Source organism: Sinohyriopsis cumingii, chromosome 3 (genome assembly GCF_028554795.1).
Source record: "Sinohyriopsis cumingii isolate HCF-2022 chromosome 3, ASM2855479v2, whole genome shotgun sequence".
In the NCBI taxonomy this organism is placed as follows: Eukaryota; Metazoa; Mollusca; class Bivalvia; order Unionida; family Unionidae; genus Sinohyriopsis; species Sinohyriopsis cumingii.
Window position 1 is genome coordinate 59,850,453 of NC_142963.1, and position 23,854 is coordinate 59,874,306.

A 23,854-nucleotide genomic window follows, 5' to 3' on the forward strand; every position below is an offset into this window, starting at 1 on the left:
ATATTCATTCTAAGATTTTGTTTCAGCATCTCTCTTTGATTATACCAGTAATTGATGGATTGAATCTTGGTTTTATGACACCAATCCAAGCCATGTACCATGACTTTTTAAACCCTGGTTGGCTACTGGTAATAGGCAATGCTGGTTCCCCTTTGTTCTCTATTATTAATCCACATCAGTTACAGTTCAGGTTTTAAAATCTTGTGTGGATCAAAAACCATAAAATAGTATGCCCTCTCTCCTCTTCTCTGGATATAAATAATGATCTTTAATCAAGTGCATTGTTTTCATTGCTGTAATACTGGTATATTTTAATGCATTTTATTCATTCTTTTTCATGAATTTTCTGTTTTCCTGTATCAATTATTTATTTTCTTTACATTTCTCATTTTCCTATGGATAGCCTCATTTCCATTTTGGTAGCCTCACTAATTTGATCTTTCCCTCAAACAGGTGCCAACTGGAATAACCTGGCAAAAGCTGTTTGCATATTTAATTAGTATGTAAATAACTCAGCAATTAACTATTTATTCAGTGTTGTCAGTTGATAATTACATAAAATAGTGCCATTGTACATGAGAAAAGATAACAGTTATCAGGTAACTGAACAATACAGATTAAAATCACCCTGAAACCCCTCCCAAAACAAAATGGGAGAAAAGCATATTAACATTGTGACTGCAGTTTCCCAATTAAAATCTGGAATAGCATACAGTGATACCAGACCAGTCATAGTCATGAAACCGGAAATTACTAGATAAAAAGGTGAAGGCAAGGTGTTGATCTAGGTTTCTCTTTTTACTCCACTTCAACTTAAATATGGATGAAAGACAGAAAATTTACAAAATCAGTGTACTTGACTTATAATCCACATGAGCTTATAGGCCAGAAAAGATGGTACTTCTGTAGGGCTCTCAAAACTCACTTATTTTGACTGCAAGAACAAACTTAAAGACCTAATAATGTTTCCTACCTGAAATATTCTCAGCATGTTTTTTATTTTTTTAATGTTTTTCTAATTTCGTGGTGTTTGTTTTTGTATTAATATTATTATATGTTTTTTATGTTATAGGTGTTATCTAATGTTGTAAAGCGCTTAGAGCTTCTAAAGATTAGGCGCAATACAAAGTCCTCATTATTATTATTATTATTGTTATTATTATTATTATTATTATTATTATTATTATTATTATATGCAAATTAAATTAAACTAGGCAAGTTGATCTTCAGGAGTTTGACAGTGATATAAAGGTGATAGGTCTTTATCTGTAATGGCATGTCCGCATCTTAACACAAAGAACTAAGAATTTTGATCAAACCCAGTTTGTGGATCTATGTGAATAATACATTGAATGATCCCAGTTCAGTAATCCACCTTTTTTCCCCATCTGCAGAAAATAATTATGGACCTAACCATACCTATCACATTGGTATATCTTGAAAGCATCTGAAATTAGTTCTGATCATCTGTCTATGATATTAGGTTCAGGGTCAAAGGCCATAAGAAAGGATGATGTAGTATGCTTTGTTTATGAACATATTAAATCATACCGGCAGGAATATTTTCATTTTGTTTCCAAAACTGAGTATTTTGAAGTTTCTTAAAACTTTATAAGATGGTTTGAATTCTCAGCAGTTAAAAAGAATGAAAGAACTAAAGAAACTGTCTTGTCATGTAATCCTGGAAATTCTTTTAAGCCAGTTGAAAACCTGTCCCATCAAGGGACTCTTGTTTGCAGTTTCAAGAATTGGTTGATGATTTATTGTATGACTGTTGTGACTGGTGTTAAATAAAATGGACTGTAGATAATTGTTAATAGGTTGAGTCCACCTGCAAACGACACAGACCCAGATCTACTGTTGCATAATGTGTATGCAGTACTGGGTCTATGCATTTTTTTAGGAGTAATCAGAAGAATAAACAACATAAAGCCCGATTAGGTGCATAATACAATGGCAGATCAGGATCTGTTTTTCATTTTGACTCGACTCTTTGGCAAGTAGATACAATAACAAAGGCCAGATAATGATGACTGACTTGCTCAAAACTGCTGAATAAATACTGCATACAGCATCATTTTATAAACCATACAAGTTTGCCCATTTATCACATAACTGTCAGTGTTAAAATGTATGATATTCATTAAAACATAATGAAAATTCTTATTTCATTTCAGTCATTTTATTTCTTTCTGTTTATATGTCAGTTTCTTTCATTTCTGGTTGCACTTGATAAGAAATTCATTTAAGATGTACCTATTCTGATTATTTCCAGAAGTTCATATTAGCCAGAGCCGACTGTATTTAAAACAGAAAACTAAACATTCATGTTCATTTCTTTATTTTTCACAGCCTATAAAGACATAATAACATTGGGCAGAATCAGATTTGATGTATTAATGTACATTCTTGTTTACTGGCTTTTTTATTGTTAACATTTCTCTCATTTCTGAATTCTGAGAAAATTTGGGATGGTATTTTAACTACTTTCAGATGAACACTGTCAAAAACTTGTGGAGGAAGGCTTAGTTGATGTGCTAGTCCAAGTCCTGTGGCCAGATGGACAACCGAATAGCAGTGTCTCGGTTCAGCATGCCACACTTAGTGCCCTTAGAAACCTTGCTATTCCAGGTTAGCCATAAAACTTTCTTTCTCTCTTTTTTTATTCTTCATATACATTACCTGATCATAATACTTTAGGGGAACATCTACTACCTGACAAATCCAGTCCTTTCAGGCTCAGAAAGATGTTAACCACATCCTTTTGGATTCTTATCTCACCCAGCCAAAGGTCAGAACACAGGCTGCCAAAACTCCGAACACAGGCTGCCAAAGAAGCATGTCTCATGCAGTCATAGTGACCCTAAAGCATCTTTCATTTGCAGGAAGAACCAGAGAAGTGGGAAGGACCCCTTCAAACCATGCTAAATGGGGACACCTACTTGGTGAGGGTCAAATTTCCCAGAGCAGATCATGACAATACATGGGACGAGAAGAGCGGGTTTTGGCCCAGTTGCTGTCACTGACCTAAGCTCTCACAGTCATCACATTCTGACACCCAGGTTCAGAATGAAGATCCTGAAATGGACATGCAGGAGTGAGATTCTGCAGGCAGATTAGACCTCCAGGATGTGTCACTTTATATTCACATTCACAGGTCTTCTCAGAAAATTCTGAGGGTTGCTTTCAGGGGTGCCATGTACCTGATCAGTCCCAGGGTCATGTTGAGAATCATGGACAGCAGTGTGTCACACTAGAGAACCACTTTCATGTCCTGGAGAGCATTCCTCACAAGCACAAGGAAATCAGGCTTTAGTACCAAGACATGAAATCCCATGTTTCTTCTTTAAATACATTACCCAATCATGATGCCTTGGGAGAACTATTACTATCTTGCAAATCCAACCCTCCCAAATAAAATTTTAGCTAAAGAGAGCTAGAAGTTATCTGCCCACTTAAGTGGTGATCATGCGGAGTGATCTCTTTTTGATATAGATATTGGCTGCAAAATCTACAAATATCTCTACTTCCACTTGTGCTGAGAATCATGCTTTCATGACCTCGCAGAAGTCAGAATCAATACAGATAAAAGTTGTAGGAGTTCTCACTTAACAAGGAAAGTATACTCCACTTATATTTTCAACTTGTCTCTCTTTCTATCTTGACAATATTCTGCACTGTTTAGCCAAACTTTGACATCTTTACACTTGTAATTGTTCTTAGGCGCTTGCACAGGTAGCCTATGCAACTTCACAAATAAGTTTGGGCTGTACTTTTATTATGTTAATGTGCTAGTCCCTGAGACCAGTAGAAAATTCTTCATTTATGTACAATTCCACAATGACTGGCTACATACAGGTGAGTTTTTTCTGCTAATACATTTAGTATCCAGATGCCATGCTTTACTACATTTACATGTACAGTTGTCCTTGCACCTCTCACAGGTAGCATGGTGAATTATTTTGGTAAAATTCATCTGCTATTGTCCAGGTAATACTATAAGGCATAGTTCTGCACTGACTTTCTGTTCAATAATAAGAGACAGGTGCAGAGCTACAACAGGTTTATATGTTCTGCTGTATTTGCCTTGCAGATTAGATCATGTGCTTAGCACACAACTAAGGATGAAGACACAATAAGCCTACATGCTGACATGTTGTCATTGCAGGAATTTTGGGTGAATAACGGAGATAAATCAACATAACTCTCCAGTCACAAAATGCCATTAATCTAAATGAAGAGAGATGGCCCCGACACCTATGTCACCACCACAGGACTCCTTGTTGCTGGCTGTACCTTTAGGCCTAGATTCCCCAGGGTTGCAGTCAACAGCTCTTGATCATAAACAATGGGCAAACGAACAAAACAAAGTATCATTTGGCTTCACTGATACATGGGCTGGTCACATGGATCAAACAGCCCTTAACCCATCCAACATTATGATTCTAACAACATCCTCCATACAAACGTGGCCTATGTCCATATTGACTGGCCTAGGTCTACCACAAAGGACCTTTGCAGACAAAGAGTTCTCAGAAATCAAGCTGTTGTCTAGTCTGTTGAACCCACTGTATAGAGGCAATTATGGAGACCAGTACAACCAACATATGGCCTCACTGTGCTCTCCATTAATGATGCCAAGCTTAGTACCTCAGCCTCTGACATATGCCACCTCTAATTCCTCTCAACCCTTGGTCAGTAGAAGGGACTCTTTAATCGGTGACTGATTGGAAATCTCTGTTTCTGCTTAAGGGTACTTTATGAGTTTTGTCAGCTGCGGACCTTGACAGTCTTCACTAGCTCCATCTCAGGCAACTGAGGAGATGTCAACTGCACCTCATGCCAGAAGAGAAAGTAATGCTTGTGCTCATGCTTCATCTTCACTTCCTGATCTCACTGTGTCATGGAAAGACTCAGCCTTCAGAGCCTTCACTGAAGAAGTTTTCCGCCTTTAACCTCTGGAGTTCTTCCCTTCTCCTCTACCTTATCAACCACCTGGACTAGAGCTCCAGCATCTGTTGATCTTCTCATGAATAAGGAGGAATCCAGCTTCAGTTCATTTTTGCAGTCTGGCAGAATCACAAACATTTGAATGGTTTACATCCACATCACCTGTTTTGTTTTCTAAAAAATGCCTTTCATCAATTCTTTGGCGGTTCTACTATTGCCAGACACCAGCTTTTCATCTGGAAACCACAACAGTTGACCAGGACTGTGACCTTGTAGCTTTGTGGATGACTAAACCATACTCTATTCCTATGAATCAAACATCTTTCAATGACACTCAACAATTGGTCTTCACTATAGTCGCTGTGGGCTGTATGTTGGACTTGGTATCAATGGCTATCTTCGAAGAGGTAGAACAGAGCTCATCTCGTACTCTGGATTCATGGGAGTCAGTTTCCAGAATTGCCCAGGTTTTGAACAGAGCTGTTCAATTTACTTTAGCCAGTGCTGTCACGGTAGCTGTGAATTTACAGTTGGTGGAACGAGATGCACTGCTGTCCAGCTCCACCTTCCTTAAGGACCATCATAAAACCAAGCTACAGTTACAACTGTTTTCCGTTAATCTACATTTTAACAGCTAGATTGATGAAATACATTTAAAAGCTGCTTAGGAGACAAATTTGCCCATTCCAAGCCACAACCTTGCAGCAAGAAATAAATGACCTTCCACAGAAAAGGGCAATAGCAATAGTTCAAGATATAAATTCCCCAGATTTTATTCCAGACCTCTCTTGGTCCCAAAGGCAAATGGCACTCTGTGTCCTGTCATCAGCCTAAGTGCCCTCAATCAATTCATTCATGCTCCTTGGTTCTCAGTGAAAACACCATGAGTGCTGTTCAAGAGGAAGACTTCACAATCAATATGGACTTAAAGATGCATATCTTCATGTCCCAAGACTTTCAGGAAATTTCTGCATTTTGCCTACACCAACATCATTTGTCAATTCTGAGCACTTCCATTTGGACTCAGCATTAGTCCTGTGGGCTTCTCTCATCAGATGAACTATGTTATGGCCCATGTCTGGCTGATCAAAACACCATTGGAATCGCTTTCAAGGGCATCTTTGGCACACCTTTCATACAAGACCTACTTCCTCATCACACAAGTGGTGGCAGGAGGAATCAACAAAATATGTGCCCTATCAGGGAACCCAAATTACATTCAGTTCTGACATGTCATTTCGCTTATGACGAACCTTGCACTGCTCCAGTGGTCTAGCAGTTAAAGTGTCTGCCTTGGATGTAAGAGGTCACAGCTGCCTCACTAGGCACTTAGCATTAAGAGGTTAGTGTTAGGACAGATCAGCCTGGTGTCAGGATAATGTGACAGGGTGGGACATCGTGCTACATGTCTGCACCATGATGCCTCAGTGCTAGACATCACTATACACTGTCACACTGCAGACATCGTCGCGATATGACTGAAAAATTGTTAAAGCTACATTAAAAATCTAAATCACACATACACACGTGAACCTTGCAGTGGTATCTTAAAATGACCGAGCCATTACATCGAGGAAGATCATGCCTATTTTTACCTCTCAAACAGGGACAGGATGATATAAATGCACAGACCCGTTGGTCCTGGATTAAGTGGGTTATTCCATCTGCATATTAAGAAATAACTCCAACTAAGATGAAATTGTTATGCATTTCAGCTCACAGGTTGCCAGAAGCATTGTCTTGGACTGAGACATTTTTCTATCTGGCATTATCCATGACGTGGGATGGAGATCTGAGTCCACATTCTCTAGTTTTAACACAGAAATCATTCATCGCAAAGGGCTCAATGTCTAGCTTCATATTTGTATAACTTGAAACAGTTATCTCTGGTAGAACTTTATTTATGCTATTCTGAACTGGAGGTGGAAGAGGTTTATGCATCAAAGGTTGCAAATGCTAGTTATTTTTTGTTTGTTATGAACCTTTCATATTATTTCTAGTGTTGTCTCATTGTCTGTGTTCATTTGAATTATTGTAGCAATACTGACTCCTATGACTTTTAAGTCTGTTAAATTTTTCAAGCTTTTTGTTCACACATGTTAATTACAAACAGGTTGGACTATATGACAGAAATTGCAATATTAAGAAAAAAAGAAAAATATATTATAGCAGGTTAATAATCCAATTAATTACATACATCTTTTTAGATACGGAAAGCATTGCCAAGTGGCAATTACTTATTTACTGATTCTGAGTAACGAGCGGTATCCAAAATTTATTTCTAAAATTTGTCAGCAGATGAATTCCAAAATCAAGATAATTGCAGTACGTTAAAATAATGCATACTGTAATTATAATGTCATTTCTGAGTTAGCGATAAAACTACAGGTTACGTCAGTTGAAAGCTCTCTTTCTCTTCATGCTTTTTTAAGAAAGAAAACCTTTAGTATGGTATAGTATTCCTGAAACGTGTCATAGCTATGTGCCATTTGCAAAAGCAGCAGAAACACAAAATCAGTAGAATATCAAGACCCTGTATCATCTCTTATTTTTGATATTCATTTTGAATCAAAGATAATTTATTTCAGTTTTAATAAAAAGTTTGTGAAAATTTGTGAAAATATTCTCAACATTGACATTTTGTTCTCCATTATGTGTACACACTAAGATTTCTTCAGAGCAGTGTTTCCCAAGCTTATAACATTTGCGTACCCCTTTTGGGACATTGGTCTTGTTGGTGTACCCCTTCTTCTGGTGTTATAGTGTTTTTCATGTGCAAAGTTTAGTGATTTTTTTTCTGACACATATCCCCTGATGACATTACTGTGCCTTCAGAAAGCTTGTTATTTGTATGTATCATATCTTGATACATTTTCCATCATTTTACATTTTCATTTTTGTGTCCTGATTTGACATTTTTGGTCATATATTAGTTATGTCCTGTTTTCTTTACAAATTACAGATTATATTTGAAATATGATACAGGGCTGTAAGTTGTATTACTGATTTCAGCTGCCAATAAATCCACATTAATCAAAGCAGGAGTTGTGGATAAAGTCTTAGCACTTGCAAATACAGAGGTCCATGCTGTCACTTTTAAACTACTTGGAGTGTTAAGAATGTTGGTGGATGGGCAAGGTATGATCTTTTTATATAGTGTTGTATCATTATCATCATAATCATCTTCATCATTATCATCATCATCGCATTTAGTAATCCTACTTAAACTGCATTAAGTACAAAATATGTAAAGTTTAAAATTATACTGAAGAAATGATCATCTGTCACAGAATGGCATAAATATCAAGTATTTATTGTTGTTATTTGTATCAAAAACCCACCAAATTGATTAAAAAAAAGTAACAAAAAGTAGTGGTTGTTATTTTGTCATGAACTCAGATTCTACAATTGCTTCTATACAACATGTTTACAAGATGATTTTCTCTCCAGTACACGATAATAAGAAGCAAAATGTGTACGTAAGCCTAAGGTGTATGTTGGTACCAAATTTTATATGACTGTAAAAATAAATTTACCAAGCCTCATAGCAGAATACCTTCTCCATAGCTAATCACCAAATAATAAACAATACATATGATGTTAAACAGGGCAATTAACATAACACATGATATACCTCCTTGTAAATCTTGTATAGCTGCAAACAGCAAAGATCCTGATCTGCTGTAACATAAAGCATCTGTAGATCAGGGTCTGTGTTGTTTGTTCTACTGATTACGCCAAAGAAACTGCACAGATCCAGATCTTCAAGTGCATTGTGTGATGGCAGATCTGGATCTGTTGTAGTTTCTTGTTGGACTTGGCTAATAAGCAAGTAGACACAGTAAAACAGTTCCCACAGCTATATATATGGAATGGCTGTACCAAAAGAAATTATCATTCATGGTCCAACATACAGAATGCTGAACATGCTGTTAATTGTCTTTTTTAGTGCAAAATTTGAACTGTAAAATTCTTGCCTGAATTTAAAAAAAAAGGTTGGATGTAGAAAGTTTAAAAAGAATTTGTTAAAAAGGAGCTTGTCAGATAATGAAATGTAAAAAAACTGAAGTAATACCAGATCTGAGGAACAAAAGTGAAAGACCTAGGTTGGATTCTATCAGTCAACAGAAAGTGCTTTTAACTTAATCACTTGAAATTGGTTGATTCCTTAGAGTACTTGTATAAGTGTATTTTCTTCTTGCTTGAAATCTTATCTGTCCATTATTTATTGTATGCCACGAAGAATCAGCATTCTATCACTGTTTAAAAAAAATCCACTCAGAAGGATGCTTCCTTCACTATTTATTTTCATCCACTTGAGTGCCATAAGAAATATGTACATTACTCCTTAGATTTCATATTATTTTCTTGTATATTGTCTTTTGCTTTTCTTACTTTTAAAATTTTCATGCATTTAAAAGTATAATTATTTTGTTTTTATGATTTGGCACAGAAAACTTTGGGTGACTAAGAAAGAAAATAATTATTAATTTTTGTTACCTTCAAACATTAGTACAAGTGAAAAAAATAATGTTATAAGAAGCATACAGAAAATTGAAGACAGGAATGTCAGAATACCTGGAGATCACCAAATGTGATTCGATGACTATTAAGGTTGCTCACACTGTCATTGAGATTTGTCCTAAAACTTAAGATATGCAAAGAGCTGGCTCCACCACTTTGCCGTCAGAACTTTTCTGGCTAAATTTGTATGTTCAGATCTCCTATGATCAGCTGGATCTTGCCAGTTTTAAATTTGTCCTCTTCCTTCATACCTCATAATTTTTATCTCAAGCAGCCACCTTCCTTTGGAAAAATTCAATTTCATAAATGACTTAAAAGGGAGGTTGCATTACAAATTTACTTGTGCAACTAGTAAACTTGTATGGGCACATAAAGGGGTTAACCATGGAGAGGTTCTTAGTGGGGTGCTGATGTATGAATGTGGTTAAAGGTTTTCAGACAGACACATCTATTTTGGTCCATAATTGTAATTGATGACTTTGTGATTGATTACAGTGGAAAGATGCTGATGCATCAGTTTCACAGAGTCTTGCCCACCAAACTTAGTCTGAAGAAATTTAATTAAAGGAAGTTAACTGAAACAAATAGGACAAAAAATACCAAGATACATAATGTAAAGATGCACCCCAGAAAGAAAGAAAAAATTGCTTGCATTGCCTGGTTGTCAGATTATATTGACTTAATGCAAAATTAATTTTTTTATTTTCTTCTTTTGTGCTAATTCACTAAATTTTTAAATTTTCAGAAGAAAATGTATTGCTTTTTCAGACAGTCATTAATACACTGTACATTGTTTTCTTTTTGTGGTCATCAGCTCTATTGGTTTAGGAGTTACAGTTTTTAATCAGCTCTTAATTCAATGAATAAACCTGATAGAAATGGAATTATCACAAAGACATTTCACTCCGCATTCTTAAATTAACTGTAAATGACAGTCAAATGACATTTTTTTAAAAAGTTTGTTAGAAAATTTTGGGTGGGCAGAAAAGAGAAAAAGATATTTTTTGTATTTAGGCTGACATTTAGTCATCAGGTGAATAGAAAATTATCAGTAAACACCCAAATACGTCAGTTAATTTGCACTGAATTTTAGAAGGGAGACACCAAACATTGTTGTACTTGGGAAATATTAATATAAAAAAGACTAAGTTCCTAACATACAAACTGAAGTTTAACAAGTTTGTACTAAAAAAGGCACTTGATGTAAAACTGTAAAACTGTTTAAATCAGAAACACATGGAAAAGAATGTGAGATATATTGAGCAGTGAAACCACATATCATAAGGAAGTGAAAAGTAACAGCAGTTTGCAACAATTTTGTCTAAAACCACATCACAAGGGAGTGAAAAGTAACAGCAATTTGCAACAGTTTTGTCTAAAACCACATTACAAGGGAGTGAAAAGTAACAGCAATTTGCAACAGTTTTGTCTAAAACCACATATCACAAGGGAGTAAAAAGTAACAGCAATTTGCAACAGTTTTGTGTAATAATAATAATAATAATGACCTTATTTAAAGAGGGTAACACAATTAGCTAAAAACTAATCTACCTTGAGGCCCTCATACAAAGGAATTTATTTATTTAAGCTGCATCTCTGAAGCCACTGGATATATTGGGTTTGGAAGAAGGAAATAGAGTGGGCATTTCTAATCTCAGCTGGAATACTATTCTAGAGCAGAGTTCCAGAGTATTGGAAACTTTTTTTAAATAACTCCTTATTTGGTTTGGGAATTTTATACTGTTTGGTAGACATGGATCGCAGGTGGGGAGTATTACCAGGTAGCCTATACTGGAATAGTGATTGTAAATATTCAGGAGCACTATTCTGAGATATCCTGTACATTAATTTGGCTTTTCTCAAACAGATTCGGTCTTTAATAGGTAATATTTTTAACCTACCAGCTAAACTTTCCTTGCTTTCTTTCTGGATTGATATTAGCCCAAATGCTCTTTTTTGAAGATGTGCCAGCTTTGCTATGTTTTTATCATTTGAATTACCCCATACTGTACTACAGTAGTCCAAATAGGGTTGTATGTAACTGTTATAAAATAGTTTCCTGTGCCTTTCAGGGAGAAAATGTCTTATCCTACTGAGAAGCCATAAACTTGAATTGACTTTTTTACTGGTATGTTTGATATGTTCAGTCCTTGATAGGTTATTATCTACCAGAACACCAAGTAGCCTATCATGACAGACTATTTGCAGATTTGTATCCTTCCATGTCAGACATAGTTCATCACTATCAAGATTTGTCCTTCTTTGCCGTGTTGAGATAAGTAATATTTTAGTTTTACTAGTATTTACCACCATGCCATTACATGTGCACCAGTTTTCCAGTTTGTTTAGTGCATTCTGTAAAGAAATTTCGAGCTCATGCTTTGTGTTTTGGATGTCTGACAATGTTGTGTCATCTGCATAGAGATCTGTAGATGATATTGAGTCTCTTAGTAAAAGTGGTAGGTCATTAATAAATAAAATGAATAGTAGTGGACCTAGAATTGAACCTTGTGGTACTCCATATCTAATTGTTTCAGGTTCAGACAGAACATTATTTATGTAAACATGTTGTGTTCTCTCATTTAAGTATGAAGTAAACCATCTAATTGTTCTTTCATCACACTGGTATATAAAAAAACCTGTTAAGTTCAGCCCATTCTATTGATGCCATATCAGTTTTCAATTTGTTTGAAGGTTAACTTGCAATTGATAATGATATTTTAATTCGTTATTTGCTGAATTTAAGTTCTTTTCTTAGTCTCTCTATAATTAGAAGATGATTATTTTATTTTTTTGTATTATCTTAGAGTATTTGTTATTTCCTCATTTATTTGTGCTGGAATGCTGCACAAGTAGAAAATAGAGAAAGGGAATGTTTCTCAAAATCATTAAGCTTGTATGTTTTTGCCTGAATCAGTCTTGAAACTTTTTCTTTTGATCCAAAACTACAAATATTTACCATACATATGGGTATGAAGGGTTTCACTTCACATTTATTAGCTGTTTTTTTCCTCCCTGTTATTAAATAATTGTTGTCTTTGTTAGAACGGAGTTAAAATTGAATACCAAACAGTAAGATTTTGTACCATAATCTCTTTTTGCTTATGTTAAAAATAATATAAATATTTTGCAAATTTCTTGGTGGCAGTGTATGCTGGATTTCTCTTACTATATATCTAGGGTGGCACTGAGAAAATGTAGGAAAGGAGGAAGGGTGCAGAAAGGTTATCATTTCATTCAACATTCCTAAACTAAATTTGTTCAAAACCTTGAAGACATATGGATTTACTTAGCTTACCAGTAAGTTTATCCTGAAATGTTTTTAAAAAATAACTATTAGTAATCTTTTGGATTCAAAGAACAGAGTGCTTTGATTGTAGCAGAAGGAAAATGCCACCATTTACTTGCCAATGATTAAATGTTTTGGAATTTTTCTTACAAACTGTTGTCTTTGGGGTTGAAGGGGAAGCAGTGGTGGGGGGTAACTAAGTGGGGTTGGAAAGAATTCATACCTTTTCTTGTATATGATGCAGTATTACATTATTATTAGTTAAATGGAGTAATAGGTGGGTGAGACAGACGCATATGACCTAGATTGGGTTTTATCTATCCTGAACCACAGCTGAGGGTTACATACATCCCAGACAGGTGATGTGCACTTGTACCACCTACCTGTTTGCTTATGAATTTATCACACAGCAGAACCCTTTTTTAAGTGTTTCTTTGGTAACTCTTTTTGGAATGTTCATTATACCACATGAAGGCTCCAGTGATTACTGTTCATCCAATTTTTATTGTGTGTGTGTGTGTGTGTGTCTGTGTGTGAGAGAGACTTGAAATTGGCTTGTATGCATACTCACTCATTAAGTAGAATTGGACTCACTGATGGAAGAAAAAATACTGATCTTGATTATTGAGATTTTTTATTCTTACAATTTAGTTTGCCATTTTTTCTAGTTAGATTTGTTCAAAACATTTTATTTTTACAAAAACACACTGACATGCCATATCTGAAGTAATCACTAAGACGACAACAAACAACAGATGTTTTACTGGAATAGATCAGCTGATCCAGATAGATCTTGTAACAAATTCATAAATTTTAAAATGTTTTGGTGAGCAGTGTGAAATCTCTCTCACTTATCACCATGATGTCAGCATCACTTCTTCGTGTTGATTCTTTTGAAACAACCCATTTAGTTCTGTGTTTCCTTACTGATAGAATTAAGTTTTTTCTCAAAGTTGATAGCACATGAAAAATGCATGTATGAATAGCATAATCAGCTGTATTTTTACTTAACATTAGACTTGTTTGTTCATGGTGATATTTCAAAGCTTGATGATAACGTATTTTGCAGCAGAGACAGCCAGACAACTAGGGACTAACAGAGAGTTTGTCACACAATTAGTGGAATGGGCAGGCATCGAAGAACACCCTGGAGTGAAAGGTACTTGACCTATCACCAGAGTAATAATAATTACTTAGCCAGATTTGAAAATTGTGTACACAAATAATATAAATGATTAAATTCTGTATTTCATCATCAGTTTTCAACCATGTGCTCTCCAGAAGTCAGGAATTTATCTTTGTCAGGGAACACTGATTATAAGAAACTTAACCTCCTATACAAACATACCCTGTATTGTATTGAAATTAATAAATAAAATGCAAAAGAAAAATATTAGCAGTGTTGAAAGAATATATGGATTATTGTCATTTTAAAAAATCTTTTCTAGCTTGCAGCTATAATTCTTAAAATTCCATATGGCAAGATAAAAAAATGAAATTTAATGCTAAAAATAAAAATGTGGCCCTGAATAAGCAGTGTGATAATATACTCAGATATAAGTGCTGTTTTGCAAAGACTGTCTTGCCTCTAGTCTTCTTACAGGTACAGGATATCAAACTTACAGAGTTTTCAGTCAGTACATTTACAGGTACATGATATCAAACTGTTATAGAGTTTTCAGTCAGTACATTTACAGGTACATGATATCAAACTGTTATAGAGTTTTCAGTCAGTACATTTACAGGTACATGATATCAAACTGTTATAGAGTTTTCAGTCAGTACATTTACAGGTACATGATATCAAACTGTTATAGAGTTTTCAGTCAGTACATTTACAGGTACATGATATCAAACTGTTATAGAGTTTTCAGTCAGTACATTTACAGGTACACGATATCAAACTGTTACAGAGTTTTCAGTCAGTACATTTACAGGTACACGATATCAAACTGTTACAGAGTTTTCAGTCAGTACATTTACAGGTACATGATATCAAACTGTTATAGAGTTTTCAGTCAGTACATTTACAGGTACACGATATCAAACTGTTACAGAGTTTTCAGTCAGTACATTTACAGGTACACGATATCAAACTGTTATAGAGTTTTCAGTCAGTACATTTACAGGTACACGATATCAAACTGTTATAGAGTTTTCAGTCAGTACATTTACAGGTACACGATATCAAACTGTTATAGAGTTTTCAGTCAGTACATTTACAGGTACATGATATCAAACTGTTATAGAGTTTTCAGTCAGTACATTTACAGGTACATGATATCAAACTGTTATAGAGTTTTCAGTCAGTACATTTACAGGTACACGATATCAAACTGTTATAGAGTTTTCAGTCAGTACATTTACAGGTACATGATATCAAACTGTTACAGAGTTTTCAGTCAGTACATTTACAGGTACATGATATTAAACTGTTACAGAGTTATCAGTCAGTACATTTCAGGTACATGATATCAAACTGTTGCAGAGGTTTCAGTCAGTACATTTACAGGTATATGATATCAAGCTGTTACAGAGTTATCAGTCAGTATATTTACAAGTATGTGATATCAAACAAGCTCCAAGCAGCAAAAATTAGTCTTCAGATATTAACAATTTCTGATTCTTTTATTAGTGACTGAACTTGCTGATCGCTCTGGTGGCCTAAGTGGTTAGATCAGCCACCTCAGACGTGGCTTGTCGTGGTTCCGAATACCAGCCAAGTCATACCAAAGACTTATAAAAATGGTACTAGCAGCTGCCTCACTTGGCGCTCAGCATAAAGAGGTTAGTTTTATGACTGGTCAGCCCGCTGTCAGGATAATGTGACTGGGTGGGACATGATGCTACATGTCTGTGGCATGGTGTGTCAGTGCTGGACATCACTATAAACTGTCACACTCCAGACATCATAGTGGTATGACTACAATTGTTAAAGCTACATTAAAAATCAAAAACACACACACACACAGACACACACACACACACAGTACCCCTACCCCCAACAAAAAATATGAGTACTTTAATCATTTCTTTGTTAATAGATAAAGATTTAAAAAATTGGAAACATTTATTAAAATTCCATCTATATAGAAGGATATTGGTATTTTCTTATGATGATAAAGAAATAACAAATCTTGCAAATTAAGTTTATCCCTTTAATCCTCTTTAATCTAGTATTACCTTAATTACTTTAATCTACCTGAATACACAAGGGAGTCAGTATTCTCAATAGCTGTATCATTCTTTACGCAGCAAATAAACTGAATTAAAATAATTAGTCCATGAAGAATTTCAAACTATTATTTATTATGACTTCTTTATACAACATATGTACTGAATTGAAACAATTAATTAGTTAATGAAGAATTCCAAACTGTTGTCACTGAGGACTTTGTATCTGTTTCTTCCTATGAATAGAGGTGAAAAAGATGCTGGCCTCCTTTCCAACTTGATCAATGGATATTGATGTTTGGAAAAGCCCATTGTAAAGTTGCACAAATCAAGTAAAACATTTTGCTCCATGGGTTCTGATTTTCATTATAAGATATTTTGAGCAGATTTCTTACGATCATACATCTTGGTAAGTGGAAATAAATCATTTTATGATATTAATAGTAATTAAATAAACAATAAATAATGTTACTGATTTACTTAAATGTTACATTATATTTTCTGTTGAATTGGTGACTTTTAAATATGTTTTGTGGAGGCTGTGATAATTCTATTTGTCAGTATTACTTAAATCAGAATTGTTATTCTTTGACTACAATAGTCAATATCATTGGAGAAAATAAAATGTTCTGTATAGAAAATACAAGTTTTAACATCATTGCTGATTTGAGAACTCCACCTATTTTCATGCCTGTGAACATTTAGCAGGAGGTACTCAGTTGAAAGGCATACATGTGAACATTTAGCATCAGGTACTCCTTTGAAAAGTATGCTTATTTTAGACCTGTGAACATTTAGCAGCAGCTACACATTTGAAAGGCACATCTATTTCATGCCTGTAAACATTTAGCATCAGGTACTATTTTGAAAAGTATGCCTATTTCATGCCTGTAAACATTTAGCATCAAGTACTCATTTGAAAAGTATGCCTATTTCATGCCTGTGAACATTTAGCATCAGGTACTCATTTGAAAAGTATGCCTATTTCGTGCCTGTAAACATTTAGCATCAGGTACTCATTTGAAAGGCATATTTAATTTCATTCCTGTGAACATTTAGCATCAGGTAGTCATTTGAAAAGTATGCCTGTTTTATGCCTGTGAACATTTAGTATTAGGTACTCATTTGAAAAGTATGCCTATTTCATGCCTGTGAACATTTAGCATCAGGTACTCATTTGAAAAGTATGCCTATTTCATGCCTGTGAACATTTAGCATCAGGTACTCATTTGAAAAGTATGCCTATTTCATGCCTGTAAACATTTAGCATCAGGTACTCATTTGAAAGGCATATTTAATTTCATGCCTGTGAACATTTAGCATCAGGTACTCATTTGAAAAGTATGCCTATTTTATGCCTGTGAACATTTAGCAGCAGGTACTCATTTGAAAGGCATATTTAATTTCATGCCTTTGAACATTTAGCAGCAGGTACTCATTTGAAAAGTATGCCTATTTTATGCCTGTGAACATTTAGCAGCAGGTACTCATTTGAAAGGCATATTTAATTTCATGCCTGTGAACATTTGGCAGCAGGTACTCATTTGAAAGGCATATTTAATTTCATGCCTGTGAGCATTTAACAGCAGGTACTCATTTGAAAAGTATGCCTATTTTATGCCTGTGAACATTTAAGAGCAGGTCCTCATTTGAAAGGTACATCTATTTCATGCCTGTGAATATTTAGCAGTAGGTACTCATTTGAAAGGCATATTTAATTTCATGCCTGTGAACATTTAGCATCAGGTACTCATTTGAAAAGTATGCCTATTTTATGCCTGTGAACATTTAGCAGCAGGTACTCATTTGAAAGGCATATTTAATTTCATGCCTTTGAACATTTAGCAGCAGGTACTCATTTGAAAAGTATGCCTATTTTATGCCTGTGAACATTTAGCAGCAGGTACTCATTTGAAAGGCATATTTAATTTCATGCCTGTGAACATTTGGCAGCAGGTACTCATTTGAAAGGCATATTTAATTTCATGCCTGTGAGCATTTAACAGCAGGTACTCATTTGAAAAGTATGCCTATTTTATGCCTGTGAACATTTAAGAGCAGGTCCTCATTTGAAAGGTACATCTATTTCATGCCTGTGAATATTTAGCAGTAGGTACTCATTTGAAAGGCATATTTAATTTCATGCCTGTGAACATTTAGCAACAGGTACTCATTTAGAAAATTATGCCTATTTTATGCCTGTGAACATTTAGCAGCAGGTACTCATTTGAAAGGCATAATTAATTTCATGCCTTTGAACATTTAGCAGCAGGTACTCATTTGAAAAGTATGCCTATTTTATGCCTGTGAACATTTAGCAGCAGGTACTCATTTGAAAGGCATATTTAATTTCATGCCTGTGAACATTTGGTAGCAGGTACTCATTTGAAAGGCATATTTAATTTCATGCCTGTGAGCATTTAACATCAGGTACTCATTTGAAAAGTATGCCTATTTTATGCCTGTGAACATTTAAGAGCAGGTCCTCATTTGAAAGGTACATCTATTTCATGCCTTTGAACATTTAGCAGTAGGTACTCATTTGAAAGGCATATTTAATTTCATGCCTGTGAACATTTAGCAACAGGTACTCATTTGAAAAGTATGCCTATTTTATGCCTGTGAACATTTAGCAGCAGGTACTCATTTGAAAGGCATATTTAATTTCATGCCTGTGAACATTTGGCAGCAGGTACTCATTTGAAAGGCATATTTAATTTCATGCCTGTGAGCATTTAACAGCAGGTACTCATTTGAAAGGTACATCTATTTCATGCCTGTGAACATTTAGCAGTAGGTACTCATTTGAAAGGCATATTTAATTTCATGCCTGTGAACATATAGTAAAAGAACTCATTTTGCACATGGTTGCTCTTCACTTTCAATAATTTTCCTGCCTGTTTGTTGCACAGGTTGCTCTTCACTGTCCATAATTTATTTTCTTTCAGCTTGTTGCATTTTTGGAGGATTTGTGTATAATGTTACAGTTGTTTAAAACTATACTTTAAATGGTGAAAATGGTGACTGACAATAATGATCTTTCTCTGCTAAAAAACATATCTCCCATGCATTTTTTTGTTTTGAGCATGTGACTGCAAAATCAGAGCAAATGTAGTTCTTGATCAAAATTCCAGTTTCACCTGAGTGCAAATTGCTCTCCATTTCATTGATGGTAATAAGTCACATAAATTATGACAACAAGCTTATTAATTCTGTCAATGGTTTGAAAAATTTGAAGCATATAATTTCATTCTAAACAGTGAGATTCAAATATGTACTGGATTCTAAAAAACGATACTAAACACCAGTGTAAAATATTTCTTATATTTCATTATGCTAGTGATTTGCATTCAAACTGTTAGTGTCAGAGTATTGTGCAAGTTTTGTTACACCTTACTGAAAACTGTCAAACATAATAAAAAAAACCCCACAAAAAAACTGCCTTACTGAGATTGTCTTGTTGGCAGGGTTGTACAGTATATAGCATATTGTGGTTGATAAATATCAAAGCTTGGGCTAATTTAATTTCTATACAGGATGTAGTGGTTGATAAATAGCAAAGCTTGGGCTAATTTAATTTCTATACAAGTTTAACTAAGTGCACCCTACATAACTATGTTGCACTTTATAATTAGGCTGGAAAGGGAGGTAACTTTTACAAGTTTATCTGTGCACTTGTGTAATTCTGTTGCACTTTATCATTAGGCTGGAAAGGGAGGTAACTTTTTAGTTAAGCTCAGTGATTGAACACTATCTGCTCCTATTTAATTCTGTAAAACTATGTTAGTAGACTGGCAGGAGAAGTAGTTCATACAAGTTTAGTCTGTGGCTGCTTTAATGCACAAACTAGAGCTGTAAATATGGAAACATTGCATTCTGAAAACTCCCTTGTCCATAAATTATCCAACATTTGTTTATTTAACTGTTTGACTTTGTATGATGCACTGAGGGGAAGAAAAATTTCAGCCACTCAAAATCTTGTTGGTTTATCTCACAGTCAGTTTAACAGTTTTGATAAAACCAGTATATGTTGACATTTTCACTCTAATGTATAAATTGTTTATTAACCCTATCTCTTTTGACAACATATTCAACACATCACCACATTTGCAGGATTATTTATCTCCCCTTTTGTAAATTTCCTGGAAAGTTGTTGATTGAAATGGGTCACATGGATTCCTCATAAATGTCATTCTATTTTATTTAGAAAAATTATCCTGCAATCATGATACTCCCAATTGTGCCATCTTGCTGTAGGCTCCTAGATGATATAAAGTTTTTGGAAACCTTTTTTTTTTTCTCAAAGTATTCAGTCATGGCCAGTAATTTATTTTGGACCCACATTTTTGAACACATTAAATAAGATTGCATAAATTTTGTATTGAGAAAAATAAAAGATAATTGAATGGTGCCCTAAATTTGAAAAATGAAATTGATGATGTACACCATATATAAACGGCAATCAGTATGTTGCCACTTTAAAATCATCAGGCATTGTTTTACATGAATATCGTGTAGAAAAAAGTCAGAAAAATTAGATTTTTAAAAACTTTGTATTAAATATATTTATTATCTGTCACTTAATTTTGATTGATAAACATGATTCAAGCGAAATATGTGTCCATTACAGTAAGAAGTTCCATTTTCAAATATAATTTCTTCTCTGGAGAAAAGTCACAACATTTGCTACAAGGTAAGGCTAAATTAGTCAAATGGGTATGCAAAAAACTTCAGTTCCTATACTGTATAATTTAATGTTGAAATTCATTTGAATATATCCTATCTATGCAGTGTTTTGACTCATTAAGATGTTTGGTCCTTTGTATGGATGCATATTTACTGTTTTATCTGATAAACGTTGTGAATCAGTGAAAGAAATATTCTGGATTAACACATTAACCCCTAGCAACGAGTTAACATCGCAGGAGGGTTGCCTACTGCCAAGCTCTGTAGCATCATGGTTATGCATGATACACTAAAGTGGGTGGTATTATAGAAAGGTAGACAGATGTAGCTCTACAATGATACCAGATAATCTGGAATTTCTAGTTGCACTACAAAATACAGAGGGAAAAACCTCAATTTTTTGGAAAACTATTTTTTCTGTCCAAAATCGGCCCGTGGTCGGATCTGATTTTGTGTCCAGATTTTAGACTTTTTGGTCTCAGATCTAAGGCAAACCGGTATGAACTGCAAACAGACAGATGAACCTTTACAAAAAATAGGATAAGATGGGCATTTGGAATAAAGAGTGATCTCGATACAAAAATAATAGGTCCGTTTAGCAACAAAAAAAATTATCAAAAAAAATAGCTCCAACTTTTACCCTTCTGCTCATGCGTGAGCCAAATAGCCAATGAAAAACGATGTTTCTAACACAACTTGGCAGTATGTTTTTGAAAGATCACCTGGGATTTGGTGTTTACATATGCATTTAGAAGTAGCTTTCAAAATGTGTTTCCTTCTCCAATTTCATGCAAAAATTACAAAAACCTCCAGGGGTTAATGTGTTAAGTAAATTACAAAATTTGTGTGACATTTACCTTTAGATACACGAAATATTTGGATTTTTTAAATCCCATTTTAATTGGTCGAGTTTATAAGTTAATATATCCCTTCTCCATTTAGTAAATGCTTTTAGTCTTGTAATTAAATTCTGTTTCTCCTTGGACATCATAGAAAATGCTTCAGACATCGATTCTTAAACATAAATAATGTTCACCCTGCTTAATAACAAATAACCCATTCAGCGCTTTAAATTGTTATGGAAGGTCAGGGCAGTTAATCTTGCTTCTCATGTAGACACTGTATTACACTTCAGCAATGCCCTCCCTCCCCCTTTACAGTGTTGTCTTGATGGGCTGATAGTTCAGGTTATGAAAATGTGTGGAAGATAATGATTGGGCACTGTAGTTGTAAAATGTTACTGGTAAGATAATGATTGGGCACTGTAGTTGTAAAATGATACTGGTAAAGTAATATTTGGCACTATATAGTTGTAAATTGTTACTGGTACATCATTTTGTCTTCTTGGTTCCTTGAAATTATCAACCTCAGACACAAACTCAGAAAAATAATTGTCACATATATAAAAAGATTTTTCCATACTTTTCAGGGGAAGCAAGTCGTCTGCTAGCCTGGCTGATAAAAAATAGCAGATCTGAAGATGTGATGAGAAATATTGTCCGCCTAGAGGGCATTCAGCATCTGGTTCCCATGGCAACATCAGAGCATGTGGTTATGCAAAATGAAGCTCTAATGGCCTTGACCTTGATAAGCTCAACAGTGTTGGGTAGGCTTTTTTCTTAACTGTTTTGCCCATTTTGTTATATCTATCTTTATGCTTGTTTTGTGTTGTTACTTGAGAGAAATATATTGTTTACTTTTGTATGCATATAAATACGCCAGCTGATTTTAAGAGTTTCTTAGTGTATGTTGTTTGATGATGGTGTCAGAAAGATTTTCATGCCACTGTTCCTTTTATGATCTGTTAAGTTCAGTTGTTGGCAAACTGGGGAAGAATTTGTCAGTTGGTGCAAACTCTTTCTTGTGTTTTGTGGAAAACATCTGAAATACTAAGCATATTTTGTATGATCATTATTCTCAAATAATCTGATACAAAAGGAAGTGTATTAAGATTTGCCAGCAACAAGTTTTCACATACGATATGTGAAAGAAATTACACTGTGTTATAAATGTGCTTTATTTAAGGTCATGCATATCAATACAGTGTAGAGCCCTGAAATGATGACATCACCAACAAACACAGGTACAGTACAAATCTTTTCAAAACTGACAAATGAAATTTTAATATTCAAAAGTGGCTTAAAATAGAAAAACAATTTAAATGATTTCTCAGGAAGTGACTTACAGAAGCTGACCACATATGAAAACATTCCGACATTAGGCCTTTCAGCCTATCCCCATCCAATATGGCTGCCTTTAGCACAAACTAGAAAAACCATTAAATGTTAGAAAGCGTAACCCAGATTTCTTGGCCAACTACCCTAGCATCGGCATTTAGGTCAGTGTCAGCTTGGTCAGTGATCTCAGGCCCAGTGTTGCATCCAGGCCACAGGATTGTACAATTAATGCATTTCCATAACTTGCTTCAACAAAAAACATGAATGAACAGCTGGAGAAATGACACAGAATTAGCTATTTGCATGCACATTTTAATTATGTCTTTACTTTTAATTATATTGGCACATTTAATTATGTCTGTACATTTTAATTGTGTCTGCACAAATTCTGACAAAAATGAAAATAGAATTAGCATCAGTTTCAGTGTCACACAGAGTTACAGACAGATGAAGGGATCACACTATTCATTCCCAATGCTAATCACACTACTGTTCCCAAATGCTAATCACACTATTCCCAATGCTAATCACACTATTCCCAATGCTAATGTCTTGTTGTCATCAAGATGTTTCATTATGACATGTCATATTTTTGTATTTATTAGCATAGCATAATATCACATTTTGTTTCATGATAAAGACATTATAACAGTCATCCAACTATTTTGCAATAATTTCACTGCTTTGTTGTCTGATTTCATTCAGAATATATTTTCTTTTGATTGATGGAAGCTTGTATATGTGGTAATTTGCTATACAGTTATGAAACCTGGTGAAAAGTTTGATTTTTGCTTGGCAGTACTCACTTAGATGAAGATTATTCAAGTTGTTTCATAATTTTATATGAAATGAGCACCTATGTGAGATGTGTATTTCTAGTTTGGTGATAATTACTGTATAGCAGGAACATTTTGCATTTTAGCAGGCTCAGATTGAGATCATTGGAATAAATTCCAGCAAAATTTGTCACATAAATATGATCAATTCTCTAGATTTACTGTCATTAAAAAATAAGTATCCAAAATTAAAATCATTTTTTTTATATATAAAAACT

General features: G+C 34.5%; 1 protein-coding gene across 3 annotated transcripts in view; it reads left to right on the top strand.

The window, feature by feature from the left end:
* The window catches only part of LOC149802935 (rap1 GTPase-GDP dissociation stimulator 1-like), a 203,764-nt gene that overhangs the window by 152,982 nt on the left and 26,928 nt on the right, over positions 1-23,854 (top strand). For all 3 annotated transcript variants that reach the window (XM_089952449.1, XM_089952450.1, XM_089952451.1), the window contains exons 10-13: positions 2,494-2,631; positions 7,963-8,088; positions 13,833-13,922; positions 22,053-22,229. In XM_089952449.1, coding sequence (XP_089808575.1) covers positions 2,494-2,631; positions 7,963-8,088; positions 13,833-13,922; positions 22,053-22,229 — 531 coding nt within the window. The remainder of the gene's footprint in view (positions 1-2,493; positions 2,632-7,962; positions 8,089-13,832; positions 13,923-22,052; positions 22,230-23,854) is intronic.